At 42.9% G+C, this 23,259-nt stretch overlaps 1 protein-coding gene across 1 annotated transcript in view; it reads left to right on the top strand.

Moving 5' to 3' along the window:
• Positions 1–23,259, top strand: part of LOC121575690 (cholesterol transporter ABCA5) — an 87,680-nt gene that overhangs the window by 1,195 nt on the left and 63,226 nt on the right. Inside the window, exons 2-7 of the mRNA XM_041888966.2 lie at positions 7,506–7,687; positions 15,165–15,354; positions 15,681–15,854; positions 16,190–16,287; positions 21,411–21,640; positions 22,072–22,213. Coding sequence (XP_041744900.1) covers positions 7,506–7,687; positions 15,165–15,354; positions 15,681–15,854; positions 16,190–16,287; positions 21,411–21,640; positions 22,072–22,213 — 1,016 coding nt within the window. The remainder of the gene's footprint in view (positions 1–7,505; positions 7,688–15,164; positions 15,355–15,680; positions 15,855–16,189; positions 16,288–21,410; positions 21,641–22,071; positions 22,214–23,259) is intronic.

Below are 23,259 nucleotides of genomic sequence, written 5' to 3'. Positions count from 1 at the left end.
TTTTTTTTGGGGGGGGGTAGAAGGATTACTTTATCCTATCCCAGGTATTCCTTAAAGAGGTGGGGTTTCAAATGTCTCCGGAAGGTGGTGAGTGACTCCGCTGTCCTGGCGTCGTGAGGGAGCTTGTTCCACCATTGGGGTGCCAGAGCAGCGAACAGTTTTGACTGGGCTGAGCGGGAACTGTGCTTCCGCAGAGGTAGGGGAGCCAGCAGGTCAGAGGTGGATGAACGCAATGCCCTCGTTTGGGTGTAGGGACTGATCAGAGCCTGAAGGTACGGAGGTGCCGTTCCCCTCACAGCTCTGTAGGCAAGCACCATGGTCTTGTAGCAGATGCGAGCTTCAACTGGAAGCCAGTGGAGTGTGCGGAGGAGCGGGATGACGTGAGAGAACTTGGGAAGGTTGAACACCAGACGGGCTGAAGCATTCTGGATGAGTTGTAGGGGTTTAATGGCACAGGCAGGGAGCCCAGCCAACAGCGAGTTGCAGTAATCCAGACGGGAGATGACAAGTGCCTGGATTAGGACCTGTGCCGCTTCCTGTGTAAGGCAGGGTCGTACTCTCCGAATGTTGTAGAGCATGAACCTACAGGATCGGGTCACCGCCTTGATGTTAGCGGAGAACGACAGGGTGTTGTCCAGGGTCACGCCAAGGCTCTTCGCACTCTGGGAGGAGGACACAACGGAGTTGTCAACCGTGATGGCGAGATCATGGAACGGGCAGTCCTTCCCCGGGAGGAAGAGCAGCTCCGTCTTGCCAAGGTTCAGCTTGAGGTGGTGATCCGTCATCCATACTGATATGTCTGCCAGACATACAGAGATGCGATTCGCCACCTGGTTATCAGAAGGGGGAAAGGAGAAGATTAGTTGTGTGTCGTCTGCGTAGCAATGATAGGAGAGGCCATGTGAGGATATGACAGAGCCAAGTGACTTGGTGTATAGCGAGAATAGGAGAGGGCCTAGAACTGAGCCCTGGGGGACACCAGTGGTGAGAGCACGTGGTGCGGAGACAGCTTCTCGCCACGCCACTTGGTAGGAGCGACCGGTCAGGTAGGACGCAATCCAAGAGTGAGCCGCGCCGGAGATGCCCAGCTCGGAGAGGGTGGAGAAGAGGATCTGATGGTTCACAGTATCAAAGGCAGCAGACAGGTCTAGAAGGACAAGAGCAGAGGAGAGAGAGTTAGCTTTAGCAGTGCGGAGAGCCTCCGTGACACAGAGTAGGGGGGGACGGTGAGAGGGTGAGGTCAAAAGAGGAGAGGAGTGGAAAGAAGGAGGCAGAGAGAAATGAGTCAAAGGTAGACGTAGGGAGGTTGAAGTCCCCCAGAACTGTGAGGGGTGAGCCATCCTCAGTAAAGGAACTTATCAAGGTGTCAAGCTCATTGATGAACTCTCCAAGGGAACCTGGAGGGCGATAAATGACAAGGATATTAAGCTTAAATGGGCTAGTGACTCTGACAGCATGGAATTGAAATGAGGAGATCGACAGATGGGTCAGGGGAAAAATAGAGAATGTCCACTTGGGAGAGATGAGGATTCCTGTGCCACCACCCCGCTGACCAGATGCTCTCGGGGTATGCGAGAACACATGGTCAGACGAGGAGAGAGCAGTAGGAGTAGCAGTGTTTTCAGTGGTAATCCATGTTTCCGTCAGCGCCAAGAAGTTGAGGGACTGGAGGGTAGCATAGGCTGAAATGAACTCTGCCTTGTTGGCAGCAGAACGGCAGTTCCAGAGGCTGCCTGAGACCTGGAACTCCACGTGTGTGGTGTGTGCAGGGACCACCAGGTTAGAGAGGCAGCAGCCACGCGGTGTGAGGCGTTTGTATAGCCTGTGCGGAGAGGAGAGAACAGGGATAGACAGAGGCATAGTTGACAGGCTGCAGAAAATGGCTACAATAATGCAAAGGAGATCGGAATGAAATGAACTAAACATCTGGGAAAGGAGAGAGTGGGGCCTCCCTCACCACAACACCCAAATATAACTCTCCCAACTTCCACCTCAGAAACTATAATTGTTGTAAACTACAGCGGTTCAATGTTTTCTAGGAATAGACTAACTTAGTTTATTCAGCTAGCTAACTAGGTACAGTATTCTTCCGTGAAAATCGTCCAGGGCACCTAGTCATAAGACGCCACAGCCAGCTAGCATGCCGGACTCCAACAACACGGTTTAGCACCAATACTCGGCCACAACAAACCACCAGTGTGTCAACACGCCAAGCAGATCGTTCGTGTCCGTGTCTAACGTTGTGGGTTAGTCCCGACAGCTTGAGCGAGTCCGTCGTCAACTTATTCAGCCAGTTAGTTAGCTAGAATAGTTAGCATACTAGCTAGCCATTGCTTTCAGACAAAGAAGAAACCCCTCCTTTCACGGCACGGACACACAGAGAGAGCCAAGCTAACGTTAACTAGTCACCCATGTCCCGATTTTTCCTTGAACGACTCTGGCTACCAATATGTAAAAACAAAACACAAATGTAGGTTATGACTTACCCCTAGCAGCTACTGTTAGCTAGCCAAGTGCAAAGCTAGCCACTGAATTGACTCAGCCAGTTTGTGTCTGTTCGCTAGGTCGTTCCAGCTATTGTTCTAGTAGCTATCCAGGTAGCAACAAGCTAGGTAAATTTCAAGCACAGTAGCCACTTACTACCTAACGTTAACGGTTCAGACAATGAGGTTAGAAAACAGCTGAATGGTAGGCAATTATTATTATTCTTCACATTACCGTCTCTGGTAAACACACACTATATCAAATAAAATCTAAGTTTGTCACAAGCACAGGATACAGAAGGTGTAAACGGTTCAGGGATAGTAGCAATATCAAAAACAAAGTGTCTAGATAAAAATATTTTATAATTATTAGATGACGCTTACCCGACACACTTGTCTAAATTGATGGGTCATGTGAAGGAAATGCTATAACCAACCCCCAGCCACATCTAGCTAAGTGGATGGGTCACTATTGTCTAGACATGTACACATGTTCATGAAATACAATAGATGGCCGTAATCACCCATAGACACACCTGGCTAACTTGAGGGGTCATGTAATCATCTGACAAAGTGCAGTCTTTTGTTTAGACATCTAGCTAGCTAGCTAGCTAGCTAAACAATGAACCAGCATAATCCCAACTCATACTACTATTAATACAAACATTGTCATAGCTGTAGTATTAATCTGCAGGTAGCTAAAGCTAACAACTAGGTTCAATGTTAGCTAGCTAACATTAGGCTATAACTAGCAATGCAAATGGATTTCTGATTCGAATAATATTACTACACAGATCATACATGTAACGTTAGCTAGTGAGGCAGCAAGCTAACGTTCACTAACTAGCGAACAGTTCGCTTTAACTTGCAATGAAATTACTTTCTGACAAAATTAGAAATGTATAATATCTGAAAATGTAGCTAGACTCTTACCTGTATACAGTGAGGGAAAAAAGTATTTGATCCCCTGCTGATTTTCTATGTTTGCCCACTGAAAAAGACATGATCAGTCTATAATTTTTAATGGTAGGTTTATTTGAACAGTGAGAGACAGAATAACAACAACAAAAATCCAGAAAAACACATGTCAAAAATGTTATAAATTGATTTGCATTTTAATGAGGGAAATAAGTATTTGACCCCTCTGCCAAACATGACTTAGTACTTGGTGGCAAAACCCTTGTTATCAATCACAGAGGTCAGACGTTTCTTGTAGTTGGCCACCAGGTTTGCACACACCTCAGGAGGGATTTTGTCCCACTCCTCTTTGCAGATCTTCTCCTAGTCATTAAGGTTTTGAGCCTGACGTTTGGCAACTCGAACCTTCAGCTCCCTCCACAGATTTTCTATGGGATTAAGGTCTGGAGACTGGCTAGGCCACTCCACGACCTTAATGTGCCTCTTCTTGAGCCACTCCTTTGTTGCCTTGGCTGTGTGTTTTGGGTCATTGTCATGCTGGAATACCCATCCACGACCCATTTTCAATACCCTGGCTGAGGGAAGGATGTTTCTCACCCAAGATTCGATGGTACATGGCCCCGTCCATCGTCCCTTTGATGTGGTGAAGTTGTCCTGTCCCCTTAGCAGAAAAACACCCCCAAAGCATAATGTTTCCACCTCTATGTTTGACGGTGGGGATGGTGTTCTTGGGGTCATAGGCAGCATTCCTCCTCCTCCAAACACGGCGAGTTGAGTTGATGCCAAAGAGCTCGATTTTGGTCTCATCTGACCACAACACTTTCACCCAGTTCTCCTCTGAATCATTCAGATGTTCATTGGCAAACTTCAGACGGGCCTGTATATGTGCTTTCTTGAGCAGGGGGACCTTGCGGGCGCTGCAGGATTTCAGTCCTTCACGGCGTAGTGTGTTACCAATTGTTTTCTTGGTGACTATGGTCCCAGCTGCCTTGAGATCATTGACAAGATCCTCCCGTGTAGTTCTGGGCTGATTCCTCACCGTTCTCATGATCATTACAACTCCACGAGGTGAGATCTTGCATGGAGCCCCAGGCCGAGGGAGATTGACAGTTTTTTTGTGTTTCTTCCATTTGCGAATAATCGCACCAACTGTTGTCACCTTCTCACCAAGCTGCTTGGCGATGGTCTTGTAGCCCATTCCAGCCTTGTGTAGGTCTACCATCTTTTCCCTGACATCCTTGGAGAGCTCTTTGGTCTTGGCCATGCTGGAGAGTTTGGAATCTGATTGATTGCTTTTGTGGACAGGTGGCTTTTATACAGGTAACAAACTGAGATTAGGAGCACTCCCTTTAAGAGTGTGCTCCTAATCTCAGCTTGTTACCTGTATAAAAGTCACCTGGGAGCCAGAAATCTTTCTGATTGAGAGGGGGTCAAATACTTATTTCCCTCATTAAAATGCAAATCAATTTATAACATTTTTGACATGCGTCTTTCTGGATTTTTTTGTTGTTATTCTGTCTCTCACTGTTCAAATAAATCTACCATTTAAAATTATAGACTGATCATTTCTTTGTCAGTGGGCAAACGTACAAAATCAGCAGGGGATCAAATACTTTTTTCCCTCACTGTATATGGACGAATGCTTCACGGCAGACTGGAACCATTTAAATCTGTTTTGTTTGTAACTACATATTGTTTGGCAAGCGTTGTGTCAAGTCTCTCCAGTTCACACTGACCGTGGCGTGTGCAGAAAGTAGCCCATCACGTTTTCCAACTGATGGGGCGGCAGGTAGCTTAGTGGGTAAGAGCGTTGTGCCAGTAACCGAAAGGTCGCTGGTTCTAATCCCCGAGCCGACTAGGTGAAAAATCTGTCGATGTGCCCTTAAGCAAGGCACTTAACCCTAATTGCTCCTGTAAGTCGCTCTGGATAAGAGCGTCTGCTAAATGACTAAAATGTAAATGTAAAATCTGTCGATAGCACCTGCTAATTTCAGGGCATCAATGTTGTTGAGAAAAGTAGCAAAACTTTTGTAGTTCTCAATGGCTAACATTATATCTTTCAAAACCGGCACGGTAGAAAGGACTATCAACACATACTGAGCAGCTCACTTTTATAGACAGAAGATGCTACATGACAGACCAATCCAAACTCATCTCCCGGCATGTCCAGCCCATCCATTATCTCAGCCAATCATGGGTCGTGGGAAGGTTCATGTCTTTTTCCGTGGCTAAACCAACTGGGCTCGTAATTTAAGAATTGTATTTGTATTTACAGATGGCATACACGTTTGTTAGTAATGCACATGAAAGCCAAAATTCTGCCCAAAAAATGCATTTTGATTTTTAAAAAAAAGTTTACGTTCAAATGCCTCTCCTGTGAAGTAGTGACGTGCGACATAAGCCTAGTTCCCTGAAACGAGTCACAAATATGGAATGTCTTGATTCTGAAAGAAAAAAATGCATAATCATTTATTCAACATTACAAATATTAATATCTCAAAACTACCCTTTTTGATTATGTTCATTTTAAAACATGTTATTTGGAACAATATCCTCCACAAGTACATCAAATCTATTATCATCTGTGAAAGAGACCATGCTCTCAGCATGACACCCTGCTTAGCTCTTATATTTACACTCACTATTAAGTGTTTTATCATTTTCTTTTCAGGGCAACCAGTGCTACAAGTAGAACACAAAACAATTTGACATAAACAGTTGCATTCATGAGTTTTATTGACAAATGTCAAAATAAAAAAATGTCTGCCAAAGCAAAAACCGGATAATGAATTTATATGAATGCTGTAAGTACAGAAATTGTTTGCACTGCAGGAAATTAAAAACCAACTAGTCAGTGACAACTGTTTGGAGTTTGTAACAGAAACTACAGTATGTGAGTTTATTATAGACACTATGTCCTGGGATTTTCAATGAACTTCTATGTAGAAGAACCCCTTACCTTCTAATGACTCTTGTGTAGCTTGTGAGCGTCATAGAGTAAGACATGTTACACGTGCATGTTCATGAGTCAGATTTTCATCAAGCTTTTAATAGTTTGTAGCTATAACCATTCTGACACTACATACATTTATATAAAAAAGATCTGGTCCCTTCGGGATCCGCACTTGTCTCACAAAGACCGCTCTAGCTCAGCCCCTGTTAATCACTCAGACTAATGGTTGGTACCAACGGATGCAGAAGAAATAGACAAATCCAATGGTACAAGAAGTCAATAGCTCAAACACACACAGTGTTTGAAAAGGGGTTAGAAGTCGTGACGGTGGGACTCATTGGGTTAAATAAAGGTGAAATAAGTCTTCCAGAGTGGGCTCTCTACTCATTCTGAAAGTATGATACATTTTATGAGCACCACCAACACAGTGAATGGGAAAATTGATTAAATGGGAACTCCCTCTGGTGACTTGCTGAATGTGCAATCCTTAAGAATGGCTGTGATTGGTTAATGACCTATAATGTCAATTCCTATTTATAAAATGGGTCATATCATTAAAAGTACCAGAGAACCCACTCTGGAAATTAGTCGTGTTTGAAGAGTATAGCTATTGTTGCAAACAATATGTCTAAAAATAAGCAAAATCAAAAAGGAGTATATTTAATATTAATATTCTTAATGTTGATTAAATGAACATGAACATTTGTATTTCAGAATCTAGACATACTCCATATTTGAGAACACTATAAGGAGTATGTATCATGTATGGTTCACAGATCATAGGTATGTATAGGTCTAAATAAGGCCTAAAATGGCTAATTTCATCATGATAAAAAAATAATAATTGTGAAACAAATGTAAAAAGCATGTTAAACATCCTTGCTCCCAATGAAGTTCCTATATGAGAATTGCCAGAACACTCTGAGATAACAAAAATATTTTCCGCAGCCGTGGAATCGCCCAATTAGCCTAGCTAGCTAAAATGATCGACCCATGCGTTAATAATTTTGCTAGCCAGCCAGCCAGCTAGCTAGCTACTTCCCTTGAGATCCCTACCATCATCAAATGAATGCCAACACATCAATCTAGTAGTTAGTGAGCCATCTAAAAAAGTTCCTCACAACAAGGATGCTTTGTCTCTTGTTTTGCAGCTATTGCGCCCAGCTGTGGAGAACGTCCTCATTCATGCCCCAGACAGTTGAAGCATGCTGGTAGTAACGTTAGTATGCAGCCCAACATAATCAGAAGAGATGCCGGAGTCTGGCATCAAACGAAAAGCCTGCTTTACAAGAATCTACTCATCAAATGGAGGACTAAACAACAGAGTCTGCAGGTGGGTTACTTGTTGCACCTTGTGCTTTGTTTGCCTGATTTGAATCACTTTGGGCCTGTTTCCCGGACACAGATTAAACCTAGTCCAGGACTAAGAAGCACTTTCAATTGTGATTCCCCATTGAGTTTTATTTTAGTCCAGGACTAGCCTTAATCTGTGTCCGGGAAACCGACCCTTTATGTTTTGCATCTGAGAAAAGTAGCTACAGTTGAAGTCGGAAGTTTGCATACACTTAGGTTGGAGTCATTAAAACTCGTTTTTCAACCACTCCACACATTTCTTGTTAACAAACTATAGTTTTGGCAAGTCGGTTAGGACATCTACTTTGTGCACGACACAAGTCATATTTCCAACAATTGTTTAAACAGATTACTTCACTGTATCACAATTCCAGTGGGTCAGAAATGTACATACACTAAGTTGACTGTGCCTTTAAACAGCTTGGAAAATTCCAGAAAATGATGTCATACCTTTAGAAGCTTCTGATAGGCTAATTGACATCATTTGACTCAATTGGAGGTGTACCTGTGGATGTATTTCAAGGCCTACCTTCAAACTCAGTGCCTCTTTACTTGACATCATGGGAAAATCCAAATAAATCAGCCAAGACCTCTGAAAAAAAATAGTAAACCTCCACAAGTCTGGTTAATCCTTGGGAGCAATTTCCAAACGCCTGAAGGTACCACGTTCATCTGTACAAACAATAGTGCGCAAGTATAAACACCATGGGACCACGCAGCCGTCATACCGCTCAGGAAGGAGACGCGTTCTGTCTCCTAGAGATGAACGTACGTTGGTGCGAAAAGTGCAAATCAATCCCAGAACAACAGCATAGGACCTTGTGAAGATGCTGGAGGAAACAAAAGTATCTATATCCACAGTAAAACGAGTCCTATGTCGACATAACCTGAAAGGCCGCTCAGCAAGGAAGAAGCCACTGCTCCAAAACCGCCATAAAAAAGCCAGACTACGGTTTGCAACTGCACATGGGGACAAAGATCGTACTTTTTGGAGAAATGTCCTCTGGTCTGATGAAACAAAAATAGAACTGTTTGGCCATAATGACCATCGTTATGTTTGGAGGAAAAAGGGGAAGGCTTGCAAGCCGAAGAACACCATCCCAACCGTGAAGCACGGGGTGGCAGCATCATGCTGTGGGGGTGCTTTGCTGCAGGAGGGACTGGTGCACTTCACAAAATAGATGGCATCATGAGGAAGGAAAATTATGTGGATATATTGAAGCAACATCTCAAGACATCAGTCAGGAAGTTAAAGCTTGGTCGCAAATGGGTCTTCCAAATGGACAATGACCCCAAGCATACTTCCAAAGTTGTGGCAAAATGGCTTAAGGACAACAAAGTCAAGGTATTGGAGTGGGCATCATAAAGCCCTGACCTCAATCCGATAGAATATTTGTGGGCAGAACTGAAAAAGCATGTGCGAGCAAGGCGGCCTACAAACCTGACTCAGTTACACCAGTTCTGTCAGGAGGAATTGGCCAAAATTCACCCAACTTATTGTGGGAAGCTTGTGGAAGGCTACCCGAAACGTTTGACCCAAGTTAAACAATTTAAAGGCAATGCTACCAAATACTAATTGAGTGTATGTAAACTTCTGACCCACGGGGAACGGCGCACAATTGGCCCAGCGTCGTCCAGGGTAGGGGAGGGAATGGCCGGCAGGGATGTAGCTCAGTTGGTAGAGCATGGCGTTTGCAACGCCAGGGTTGTGGGTTTCCCACGGGGGGCCAGTATGAAAAAAATATCATGTATGCACTCACTTAACTGTAAGTCGCTCTGGATAAGAGCGTCTGCTAAATGACTAAAAATTTTAAAAATTTAAAATGTGATGAAATAAATAAAAGCTGAAATAAATAATTCTCTCTACTATTATTCTGACATTTCACATTCTTAAAATAAAGTGGTGATCCTAACTGACCTAAGACAGGGAATTTTTACTAGGATTAAATGTCAGGAATTGTGAAAAACTGAGTTTAAATGTATTTGGCTAAGGTGTATGTAAACTTCCGACTTCAACTGTAGCTATATAGCTAACTATGTAACTCATCATAATTTCCTGCTGCCAGGAGAGAGCTAATACAAAATTATTTTTATATTCTATGATATTAATCACACAACACACCACATTCTAGGCTGTTCCCATTAGGACTATAAGGGGTAGTTAGGTAATAGTACTGCAGGCTAGGAGTGCACTGTTATGGTCAGTCACATGTACCTTCCTTTCTCTTGTTTTACCTCGCTCCAGAGCATTTTGACTCTAGCATTTTATTGTGCCCACCCGCCCACAAGCTTCTGTAAACTTGTTGTGACCAGTAAAAATATGTTTGCCTTCTCCTTCGCAACTCAGCAGGTCTCCACAACTTGGAATTGAAATAAATAAGAAACATTTTTCTATTTTTTGTGGGTTTTCCTTCTTTGTAGGGCCATGCTTTTTTAATTTGGAGTTGCTAAGTTGCTGTAATGCATTATTAATGTGTCTCCCTGTTTCACATTTTCCTCCCGGGGTAGCCAGTGTTTGAGAGGGGCTTCCTGGAAATTAAGTAGCTGTATAAGGGAAGGCAGCAAGTGTTGAATAACTAGGGTTGCATTCCACATGGTACTCTTGTCCCTTTGTAGTACACTACTTGTGACCAGAACCCCATTAGTCCTGGTCAAAAGTAGTGCACTATATCGGAAAGCAGGCTGACACTTAGCATACAGCTCCTACTGCACCTGTGCTATTAAGATGAAGTGGTAGACTATGCTTTTTAATCCTGCGAGCCACACCAACCGCTCTCTGACTGTCATCATCCATCTTGGGCTGGCTGTAGTCCTTTCAAAGGTTATTAAAACGCAACCAAATAAATTAAGCATGTTATGTAACGCTCCATGCCTCTGTGCTAAGCTTGTCTGGGAGAAAAGCACCAATGCCAGTTCAGCGTTAATGATTATCCTTTGGCAAAGCTGTGTTTATCAAACGTGTGCTTTTTTGGGGGGTTATAACTGTTCATTACAGATTTATAAACTAACGATAAGGAAGTAATTAACAGTTTATGAACAACTGAACTGGAATGTCACGGCAAAATATAGATTTCCACCCAAATAGACATACCCAAAGTAATACTTTTTAATGAGATGGCCATAAACAATTTGCCTGACGACTCAAACTGAATTTTTCCGCTGCTCTATCGTTCGCTACATACAGTACTTCAGTCTGAGACTGCCATCATTTAAGTCGTTTGTGGTGAAAATGAGGGGTGTTGTACAGAACGAAGTCATCAGTGATCAACTCTAACCAATCAGAATATCAAAGCCAATTACGAATTTTCAAACGTCCACTTTACCAAGATGTGTTCTGGCTCTGGCCCAACCCATCGGTTTCTAGGACCGATCAGAACTGTTAGAATGTTTTTCAGTTCTAGAAATCATTGGGGAGGTACTCAGATCCAGACTCATTGGTAGAAGAAACGTCCGTGGGTGTAGCATTTTGTCCGGAGCGAGGAGTTTGGGTAGCCAGGCAAAAAAAAAATTCCTGGTAATGTTGCATAGTTTTAGAAAGGTATGGAGCTCACATTTCTGGTAAAAATAGTTATAAATTGCGGAGGTGTACTCACTTTTCAGGACACAAGCTCAGGTACATAGTACAAATATTAGGAAAATCTGGAAAATCATCTACACTGAACAAAAATATAAATGCAACATGTGCTGGTCCCATGTTTCATGAGCTGAAATAAATGATCCCAGACATTTTCCATACGCACAAAAGCTTATTTCTCTCAGATTTTGGGCACAACTTTGTTTACATCCCGGTTTGTGAGCATTTCTCCTTTGCCAAGATAATCATTCCACCTGACAGGTGTGGCATAACAAGAAGCTGAGTAAACAGCATGATCATTACACAGGTGCACCTTGTGCTGGGGACAATAAAAGGCCATTCTTTGAGGGAGTGTGCAGTTGGCATGCTGACTGCAGGAATGTCCACCAGAGCTGTTGCCAGAGAATGTAATGTTCATTTCTGTACCGTAAGCCGCCTCCAACGTCGTTTTAGAGAATTTGGCAGTAGGTCCAACCGGCCTCACAACCGCAGACCATGTGTAACCACGCCAGCCCAGGACCTCCACATCGAGCTTCTTCACCTGCGGGATTGTCTGAGATCAACCATCCGGACAGCTTATGAAACTGAGGAGTATTTCTGTCTGTAATAAAGCCCTTTTGTGGGGAAAAACTCATTCTGATTGGCTGGGCCTGGCTCCCCAGTGGGTGGGCCTATGCCGTCCCAAGCCCACCTATGGCTGCGCCTCTGACCAGTCATGTGGAACCCATAGATTAGGGCCTAATGAATTTATTTCAATTGACTGATTTCCTCATATGAACTGTAACTCAGTAAAATCTTTGAAATTGTTGCATGTTGCGTTTAGATTTTTGTTCAGTGAAATTATTTTACCCTATTCAAGAGAAGTGGGGCAATAGGGCTTGAAATGACTGAAATGCTCTCTAAGTTAGGGAGGTGACAAATGGACAATTCTGCTTAACGTTTAAACTGCAATTTTTATCGGCTTTCCGTTATAACTTTAAGAAAAAATCATAAATTTCCACAGCAATTCACAATGCAGAATAATATTATTGTATGTTAGACTGCTAGAGCAGGGCAATGAAGTTATAGCCTATCTACCACAGTCATATACCCTTGAAAGTGCCTTGGCTAGGCTTATCTATTGGCAATCAAAAGCTGTATCTCGCAATGGAATGCTGAATTTCGCAATTTCTTGGCTTGCGATGTCTCGCAGCTTAAGTAAAGCAGGGCCTATCATCAATGAATAGGCTAGGACAGGGTTCTTCAATTCCGGTCCTGGAGGGCCGAAACACCTCTGTTTTTCGTCCTCTCCTTCTAATCAGGGGCTAATTCAGACCTGGGACACCAGGTGAGTGCAATTAACTACCAGGTAGAAATAAAAAAACAGAAGTGTTTCGGCCCTCCAGGACCGGAATTGAAGAACCCTGGGCTAGGATATTCTAACAGACCGAAGACTGAACACCCACTTGCATCATTAGCGAAGAGAAAGAGCAGGCGAGCCAGTTGCACTGTGATTTAAATTTTGTGGGGGAAAAAGACATAGAATTTCCGTTAGATTCTTCTTAATGTTAAGGATCCCAATATCATTTAAACGTTTTAGCGTTTAAACGTTCACACCCCTATTGTAAATATAGTAAAAATCAAATTATAAAATACTTATTATAAGATTTCACCTTCTTCAAAAAATATGATCATCGTAGTGTAGGGCTGACCGCAATTAGTCGACTGGAATTATTACTTTGGTTACGGTAATTTCTGTTAATGCATTCAATATTATTATTCCAGTTTTCCTGTTATCATTGTTTGCTGAGTGCACAACCTATGCTACACTTGTGAGAAACAAGTTTTGGTTTATTTCATTCCATTTACGAGTTTTGTCAATTTAGTCATTGTCTTGTGTTTGGAGCGCTCCTGGCAATGTTGAATAAGGACGCGCACGCATAGAAGTAGGCCTATAGGCTACCTGGCCTGCGCGCAAATGTAGACATATAACTGTGCCCATTTGGGGATCTGATAGTATTTCTGATTGGCTTAACACACCACCAATAATGACCTGTGGAGCTTCGCAAAGTAATGTTTTCTTAACCTCAAACAGCAAGCAAACAAAGTCAGTTTTTACGTCCATTGAGAATTACAATAGTTCCTCAATGTATTTGAAAAGTCTTTCCAGCTCTCTGCCTTTCGATAACCTCTCAGCGTGAAAGGGAAAATGTAATGGTCTGATCCAGTAGCAACATCATAAAATAGGCCTACCTGATTACTTCTTATCAGTGCTTGACTTGGACTGAAATAGGTTCCGGTACTAATTTTGGGTGCTGGTACTGTTTTATATTAAGGTGCAGGAGCTCCACAATACTTTTGAGCTAGTATTCTATAAGAGGAACAGGAGCTCAAGCAGTATAAAATCTGAGGTGCCGGTACTCTGCTCCGTTGGCGTGGGAAACTCTGAGGGCCCAGAATATTTTATACGATGTTGCAAGTTCACTAGTGCAAGCTTCGGGCCAGACCCAAGTTAATAGTTGATACAAATTTTCAAGTTCGTTGCAAACAGGCCATGTGTAGCCAATGTGATTTATAGAATATTAATTTTTATCAGGATATTTTCTACATGCAGGCTGCAATCTTTTTATTTGTTGGCTTTATGTAGGCTATTTTTACATAGTTGGCAATGGCAATAGAAGTTACTTTTTAGGTTTGTATAATTTTCATTTAGATTTGGATAGAATTTTGATTAACCACACAACAATGATTTTAAGATATGTAGATGTTATTATAAATTTAAATTAAACTGTTTCACAAAATGTGCATATGAAAACCTTAACTGGCACGCAAATCGGTGAGAAAGGTTGCCGACTCCTCGTGTAGCCTATTACCGGCAACCGCTCAAGGTTTCCTAAATAGGGGACTTAACGTTTGAGGTTTTATTACCCCCTTCATAATGTGTGTTTTTTACTCCGGGAAACCAGCCCACAGAGTGTTTATATGGACGTAATAGGCATAGGCCCTGCGATAGACTAGCATCCTGTTCAGTGGGTGTACTTGTATAGAACATCAAGCTGCCTCACACTACAGAAACAAAAGACAGACTCGTGCAAGGCTACTTACTTACCTAATACGCATAGGACTAGGTATGTCATAGGAGCAGCTAACACATATTTTTATCTGTGGCAATTTGAAAGATACGCCAGCCTCCAGCTGAGGGCTTAACATGCCAAACACTCCAATGAAGTGTTTCAATTAATTTCACTGCTCCCCAAGGTCAGCCTGTCAAGAGAGATCAGGGTTGTTTAATAGCACTGTTTGTTTGTCGCCAACCTTGATGGTAGTGAGAGTTTGAGACCTTGGACAAGCTGCATACAGTGGGCTTGTTCGACATTGTAGCCGACAGTGTACGTGACTGCCGACTGACTGACAAATCACTTTGCATCATAAATAACTACTCATTCATTATTATTTGTAGATCAGTCAGATCACAATGCGTCACAGATTTGATCCGCTCAAACACGGCCATCGAGTGGTTATGTGGTTATGGTGGAGGAGTAGTCCGGTTTGGGGTGGGGATGTTATTAGGATGTTTACGGTAGTAGGATGGGGATGTTATTAGGATGTTTACGGTAGTGCCACTGTGCTGTTTATTAGAATGACATGCTGATATCCATCCACGTGTTAATTTAACCTCAGTCTTGTGTCCTTCCATCTAGGCCGGGTTACTGTCAAGCACTTTGTGACAAGTGCTGATATAAAAGGGCTTTATAAATACCTTTGTTTGATTTAATTATTGATTCATTGATTGATGCCCTTTATAAATACATTTGATTGATTAATTGAGGGGGTGAGTGGTTGATTGATGCCCTTTCCCTCCAGGATTTGATTGATTGATTGATTGGTGCCTTTTCTCCTCTAGGAGTTGATCCTGCCGCTGCTGCTGCTGTGCCTGCTGATTCTGATCAGCACCCTGAACCCCCATGTCTACTATGGAGGCATCAGTACCATGGAGCTGGAGAGGGAGGACTACCACTTACTAAAGGGCCTGGGATACACCCCCATTAACAATGCCACCAATCACATCATGGAGGAGGTGGCCCAGGAAATGCGTAAGTAGGAGGATGGACATGAAGTGCGAAAAATGCTAATATAGGTGATATTGACTTGTGTTGGATTTGTCGCACAAATGCTAAAATGTTAGCATTTGGAGACGGTGACCAGGTTAACAAAACCAAGGCATGGAATGCACCCGTCCCCTCATGGATTTAGCCTAAAAGCATTGCCTTGGTGTAGGCTAAGCATTGACTGGAGCCTGGAGGGAATTTCTATGGGCCCTTGTCAAAAGTTGTGCACTATAACAGTAGTACGGTGCCATTTGGGACGCAGACAGTGTATTAATTGCTTAATTTCTTGTGATTTCCTGATTGTACTGTAGACTTGCAGGATCGTCTGGAGATGTTCTCTAGTGAAGAGGATCTGGAGAATGCCAGTCTTTATGAGCCCTCAGGCTACGTTGGGGTGGTCTTCATGGGCAGCACACCCACCTCTTACAAGTTGCGCTTCCCTTACAACCAGCTGCCCCTCCCCAGCGACTACACTGAGTCTATTGGTGAGAGATTATTTTAATTTTGCTATAGATAAAAAAGTATATATTTTTTAATTGCAAGCAAGAGTTGAGCCTATTCCTTCCTAATGTCCATTAGTGTGAGAGACAGAGTATTAGCATACGCTCTGTGTACAAGCAGAACATCCCCAATACAATAGAAAGCCTTCCGCTTTGGAGATGTATTTGCATACTGCAAGATGATTATAAACGCCTAGATAATTCAAAGGATTGGTCACTAGTCAGTGTATAGATGTGAGTTATGAAGGAAATAACGGAGTATGTCTGTCTGTCTGTCTGTCTGTCTGTCTGTGTCTCTGTGTTTTTTCTCCCTCCCTCAGCCAACTGTTTTGCCAGCTCAGTGAACTGCAGAGCAGCTAACTACTGGTACTCTGGCTTCATCCGTCTCCAGACTCTCATCGACGCTGCCATCATTCAGGTGAGAGGTCAAAGGTTGCAGAGATCTCTTCAGGAGGTTTAACTTCAACCTTACTTGACCTCCTGATTTGGATGATTGAACTTGTGGCCGAGTTCCACAATTTTTGTTTAAAAAATGTAGTCATTTAGCAGACGCTCTTATCCAGAGCGACTTACAGTTAGTGAGTGCATACATTTTTCTTACTGGCCCCCGTGGGAATCGAACCCACAACCCTGGCGTTGCAAGCGCCATGCTCTACCAATTGACTCCCTATTCCCTATGTAGTGCGCTACTTTTGACCAGGACACATTGGGATCTGACATATATATATATATATATACACACAGTGAGGGAAAAAAGTATTTGATCCCCTGCTGATTTTGTACGTTTGCCCACTGACAAAGAAATGATCAGTCTATAATTTTTATGGTAGGTTTATTTGAACAGTGAGAGACAGAATAACAACAACAAAATCCAGAAACAACGCATGTCAAAAATTTTATGAATTGATTTGCATTTTAATGAGGGAAATAAGTATTTGACCCCCTCTCAATCAGAAAGATTTCTGGCTCCCATGTGTCTTTTATACAGGTAACGAGCTGAGATTAGGAGCACACTCTTAAAGGGAGTGCTCCTAATCTCAGCTTGTTACCTGTATAAAAGACACCTGTCCACAGAAGCAATCAATCAATCAGATTCCAAACTCTCCACCATAGCCAAGACCAAAGAGCTCTCCAAGGATGTCAGGGACAAGATTGTAGACCTACACAAGGCTGGAATGGGCTACAAGACCATCGCCAAGCAGCTTGGTGAGAAGGTGACAACAGTTGGTGTGGTTATTCGCAAATGGAAGAAATACAAAATAACTGTCAATCTCCCTCGGCCTGGGGCTCCATGCAAGATCTCACCTCGTGGAGTTGCAATGATCATGAGAACGGTGAGGAATCAGCCCAGAACTACACGGGAGGATCTTGTCAATGATCTCAAGGCAGCTGGGACCATAGTCACCAAGAAAACAATTGGTAACACACTACGCCGTGAAGGACTGAAATCCTGCAGCGCCCGCAAGGTCCCCTTGCTCAAGAAAGCACATATACAGGCCCGTCTGAAGTTTGCCAATGAACATCTGAATGATTCAGAGGAGAACTGGGTGAAAGTGTTGTGGTCAGATGAGACCAAAATCGAGCTCTTTGGCATCAACTCAACTCGCCGTGTTTGGAGGAGGAGGAATGCTGCCTATGACCCCAAGAACACCATCCCCACCGTCAAACATGGAGATGGAAACATTATGCTTTGGGTGTGTTTTTCTGCTAAGGGGACAGGACAACTTCACCGCATCAAAGGGACGATGGACGGGGCCATGTACCGTCAATCTTGGGTGAGAACCTCCTTCCCTCAGCCAGGGCATTGAAAATGCGTTTTTCAGGATTTTTTTGTTGTTATTCTGTCTCTCACTGTTCAAATAAACCTACCATTAAAATGATAGACTGATCATGTCTTTGTCAGTGGGCAAACATACAAAATCAGCAGGGGATCAAATACTTTTTTCCCTCACTGTATTACAGTGGGGAGAACAAGTATTTGATACACTGCCGATTTTGCAGGTTTTCCTACTTACAAAGCATGTAGAGGTCTGTAATCTTTATCATAGGTACACTTCAACTGTGAGAGACAGAATCTAAAACAAAAATCCAGAAAATCACATTTGTATGATTTTTAAGTAATTAATTTGCATTTTATTGCATGACATAACTATTTGATACATCAGACAAGCAGAACTTAATATTTGGTACAGAAACCTTTGTTTGCAATTACAGAGATCATACGTTTCCTGTAGGTCTTGACCAGGTTTGCACACACTGCAGCAGGGGGTTTTGGCCCACTCCTCCATACAGACCTTCTCCAGATCCTTCAGGTTTCGGGGCTGTCGCTGGGCAATACGGACTTTCAGCTCCCTCCAAAGATTTTCTATTGGGTTCAGGTCTGGAGACTGGCTAGGCCACTCCAGGACCTTGAGATGCTTCTTACGGAGCCACTCCTTAGTTGCCCTGGCTGTGTGTTTCGGGTCGTTGTCATGCTGGAAGACCCAGCCACGACCCATCTTCAATGCTCTTACTGAGGGAAGGAGGTTGTTGGCCAAGATCTCGCGATACATGGCCCCATCCATCCTCCCCTCAATACGGTGCAGTCGTCCTGTCCCCTTTGCAGAAAAGCATCCTCAAAGAATGATGTTTCCACCTCCATGCTTCACGGTTGGGATGGTGTTCTTGGGGTTGTACTCATCCTTCTTCTTCCTCCAAACACGGCGAGTGGAGTTTAGACCAAAAAGCTCTATTTTGTCTCATCAGACCACATGACCTTCTCCCATTCCTCCTCTGGATCATCCAGATGGTCATTGGCAAACTTCAGATGGGCCTGGACATGCGCTGGCTTGAGCAGGGGGACCTTGCGTGCGCTGCAGGATTTTAATCCATGACGGCGTAGTGTGTTACTAATGGTTTTCTTTGAGACTGTGGTCCCAGCTCTCTTCAGGTCATTGACCAGGTCCTGCCGTGTAGTTCTGGGCTGATCCCTCACCTTCCTCATGATCATTGATGCCCCACGAGGTGAGATCTTGCATGGAGCCCCAGTCCGAGGGTGATTGACCGTCATCTTGAACTTCTTCCATTTTCTAATAATTGCGCCAACAGTTGTTGCCTTCTCACCAAGCTGCTTGCCTATTGTCCTGTAGCCCATCCCAGCCTTGTGCAGGTCTACAATTTTATCCCTGATGTCCTTACACAGCTCTCTGGTCTTGGCCATTGTGGAGAGGTTGGAGTCTGTTTGAGTGTGTGGACAGGTGTCTTTTATACAGGTAACGAGTTCAAACAGGTGCAGTTAATAAAGGTAATGAGTGGAGAACAGGAGGGCTTCTTAAAGAAAAACTAACAGGTCTGTGAGAGCCGGAATTCTTACTGGTTGGTAGGTGATCAAATACTTATGTCATGCAATAAAATGCAAATTAATTACTTAAAAATCATACAATGTGATTTTCTGGATTTTTGTTTTAGATTCCGTCTCTCACAGTTGAAGTGTACCTATGATAAAAATTACAGACCTCTACATGCTTTGTAAGTAGGAAAACCTGGAAAATCAGCTTTGTATCAAATACTTGTTCTCCCCACTGTATATGTGTATATACAGTTGAAGTCGGAAGTTTACATACACCTTATCCAAATACATTTAAACTCAGTTTTTCACAATTCCTGACATTTTAAAACTAGTAAAAATTCCCTGTATTAGGTCAGTTAGGATCACCACTTTATTTTAAGAATGTGAAATGTCAGAATAATAGTAGAGAGAATGATTTATTTCAGCTTTTATTTATTTCATCACATTCCCAGTGGGTCAGAAGTTTACATACACTCAATTATTATTTGGTAGCATTGCCTTTAAATTGTTTAACTTGGGTCAAACGTTTCGGGTAGCCTTCCACAAGCTTCCCACAATATGTTGGGTGAATTCTGGCCCATTCCTCCTGACAGAGCTTGTGTAACTGAGTCAGGTTTGTAGGCCGCCTTGCTCGCACACGCTTTTTCATTTCTGCCCACAAATGTTCTATAGGATTGAGGTCAGGGCTTTGTGATGGCCACTCCAATACCTTGACTTTGTTGTCCTTAAGCAATTTTGCCACAACTTTGGAAGTATGCTTGGGGTTGTTCATTTGGAAGACCCATTTGCGACCAAGCTTTAACTTCCTGACTGATGGCTTGAGATGTTGCTTCAATATATCCACATAATTTTCCTTCCTCATGATACCATCTATTTTGTGAAGTGCACTAGTCCCTCCTGCAGCAAAGCACCCCCACAGCATGATGCTGCCACCCCCGTGCTTCACGGTTGTGATGGTGTTCTTCGGCTAGCAAGCCTTCCCCTTTTTCCTCCAAACATAACGATGGTCATTATGACCAAACAGTTCTATTTTTGTTTCATCAGACCAGAGGACATTTCTCCAAATTGTACGATCTTTGTCCCCATGTGCAGTTGCAAACCGTAGTCTGGCTTTTTTATGACAGTTTTGGAGCAGTGGCTTCTTCCTTGCTGAGCAGCCTTTCAGGTTATGTCGATATGGGACTCGTTTTACTGTGGATATAGGTACTTTTGTACATGTTTCCCCAAGCATCTTCACAAGGTCCTTTGCTGTTGTTCTGGGATTGATTTGCACTTTTCGCACCAAAGTACGTTCATCTCTAGGAGACAGAACGCGTCTCCTTCCTGAGCTGTATGACGGCTGCGTGGTCCCATGGTGTTTATACTTCTTGCGTACTATTGTTTGTACAGATGAACGTGGTAACTTCAGGTGTTTGGAAATTGCTACCAAGGATTAACCAGACTTGTGGAGGCTGATTTCTTTTAATTTTCCCATGATGTCAAGCAGAGGCACTGAGTTTGAAAGAAGGCCTTGAAATACATCCACAGGTGCACCTCCAATTGACTCTAATGATGTCAATTAGCCTATCAGAAGCTTCTAAAGCCATGACATCCTTTTCTGGAATTTTCCAAGCTGTTTAAAGGCACAGTCAACTTAGTGTATGTAAACTTCTGACCCACTGGAATTGTGATACAGTGAATTATAAGTGAAATAATCTGTCTGTAAACAATTGTTGGACATGCACAAAGTAGACGTCCTAACCGACTTGCCAAAACTATAGTTTGTTAACAAGAAATGTGTGTAGTGGTTGAAAAAAGAGTTTTAATGACTCCGCTCTGATGGACATTCCTGCAGGCAGCATGCCCAGTGCACATTCCCACAATACTTGAGACATCTGTGGCATTGTGTTGTGTGACAAAACTGCACGTTAGTGGCCTTTTAATGTCCTCAGCACAAGGTGCACCTGTATAATGATCATGCTGTTTAATCAACTTCTTGATATGCCACACCTGTCAGGTGGATTGATTAACTTAGCAAAGGGAAAATGCTCACTAACAGGGATATAAACAAATTTGTACACAACATTTGAGAGAAATAAGCTTTTTGTGTGTATGGAATTTCTGGGATTTTTTATTTCAGCTCATGAAACATGGGACCAACACTTTACATGTTGTGTTTATATTTTTGTTCAGTGTATATTAAAGCTTGATCCCTGCCTGTGTCCTGTGTTCAGATGCAGACCAAGCGGTCGGTGTGGAGTGAGATGGACCACCTGCGTGTGGTGATGATGGGCCAGCCAGGGTCAGTTGAGGTCCAGAAGTTCCCCCACGCCCTCATCTCCATCTACCTGGTGCTGGCCTTCACACCCTTCATCACCTTCCTCATCGTCAACGTGGCAGCAGAGAAGGAACACAGGCTCAAAGACACCATGACCATGATGGGTCTCTACGACTCTGCCTTCTGGTGAGGAGAAACAGAGATTGTGCGTGCGTGTGTGTGTGTGTGTGTGTGTGTGTGGCACAGGCTCAAAGACACCATGACCATGATGGGCCTGTACGAGTCTGCCTTCTGGTCAGTAGGATGATTTATGTTTGTTAAAGTAACTGCTGTTTACATTTATACTAAATGACACAAATGTAAATGTTTATCTGCTTTGTATTGCCATAAAGAACCTCCAATAATTAACTGACTCAATGATGGAGGCTGGCGTACCATGTGCAATGCTAGGGTGTTAAAGAAATAAAATTTAAGAAATGTTGATTTGCCCATGTTATTAAGGCTTTTTACATCATCCCACATAAGTGTCTTAGGGGAGGATTTTTATGTCATTTATGTTGTTATGACGTCTGCTTTTCTTTCTCTATGAAGATGTGTGTGTGTTGATGTTTCAACAGGCTATCGTGGGGCCTGCTGTATGCAGCTCTGGTCACCACCATGTCCATCCTCATGTCCATCATCGCTACCTACACAGCCCTCTTCCCCAACAGTGACTTCATCATCATCTTCCTCCTCATCTTCCTCTACGGCATCTCCTCTGTGAGTACCTCTAATGAGCCCTGGTTGGTTCATGACATGCCATTTACTGTGTGTTCGATTAAACCCCTGAAACAGAGAAGACTAGAGGTGAAGTTCAGACTGTTCTAAAAGATAATATAATAATATATATACAGGTAACTCCAAAAATAAAGGAAACACCAACATAAAGTGTCTTAATAGGGCGTTGGGCCACAATGAGCCAGAACAGCTTCAATGCGCCTTGGCATAGATTCTACAAGTGTCTGGAACTCTATTTGTGGGATGCGACACCATTCTTCCACAAGAAATTCCATCATTTGGTGTTTTGTTGATGGTGGTGGAAAATGCTGTCTCAGGCGCTGCTCTAGAATCTCCCATAGGTGAAAACATGACACATGGGACCAACACTTTACATATTGTGTTTATATATTTGTTCAGTGTGTATATATATATGTGTGTGTATGTGTGTATATATATGTGTGTATATGTATATATATGTGTGTATATATATATATATATGTGTGTGTGTGTGTGTGTATATATATATATATATATATATATATATATATACCCTGCTCAAAAAAATTAAGGGAACACTAAAACAACACATCCTAGATCTGAATGAATGAAATAATCTTATTAAATACTTTTTTCTTTACATAGTTGAATGTGCTGACAACAAAATCACACAAAAATTATCAATGGAAATCAAATTTATCAACCCATGGAGGTCTGGATTTGGAGTCACCCTCAAAATTAAAGTGGAAAACCACTTCACCCATGGGACGGCGCACAATTGGCCCAGCGTCGTCCAGGGTAGGGGAGGGAATGGCCGGCAGGGATGTAGCTCTGTTGGTAGAGCATGGCGTTTGCAACGCCAGGGTTGTGTGTTCGATTCCCACGGGGGGCCAGTATGAAAAAAATAATGTATGCACTCACTAACTGTAAGTCGCTCTGGATAAGAGCGTCTGCTAAATGACTAAAAACAAAAACAAACAAAACACACTACAGGCTGATCCAACTTTGATGTAATGTCCTTAAAACAAGTCAAAATGAGGCTCAGTAGT

Source organism: Coregonus clupeaformis, chromosome 1 (genome assembly GCF_020615455.1).
Source record: "Coregonus clupeaformis isolate EN_2021a chromosome 1, ASM2061545v1, whole genome shotgun sequence".
NCBI classification, from domain to species: Eukaryota; Metazoa; Chordata; class Actinopteri; order Salmoniformes; family Salmonidae; genus Coregonus; species Coregonus clupeaformis.
The sequence above is the reverse complement of the archived record's forward strand: the minus strand, read 5'-3'. Positions and strand labels throughout refer to the sequence as shown.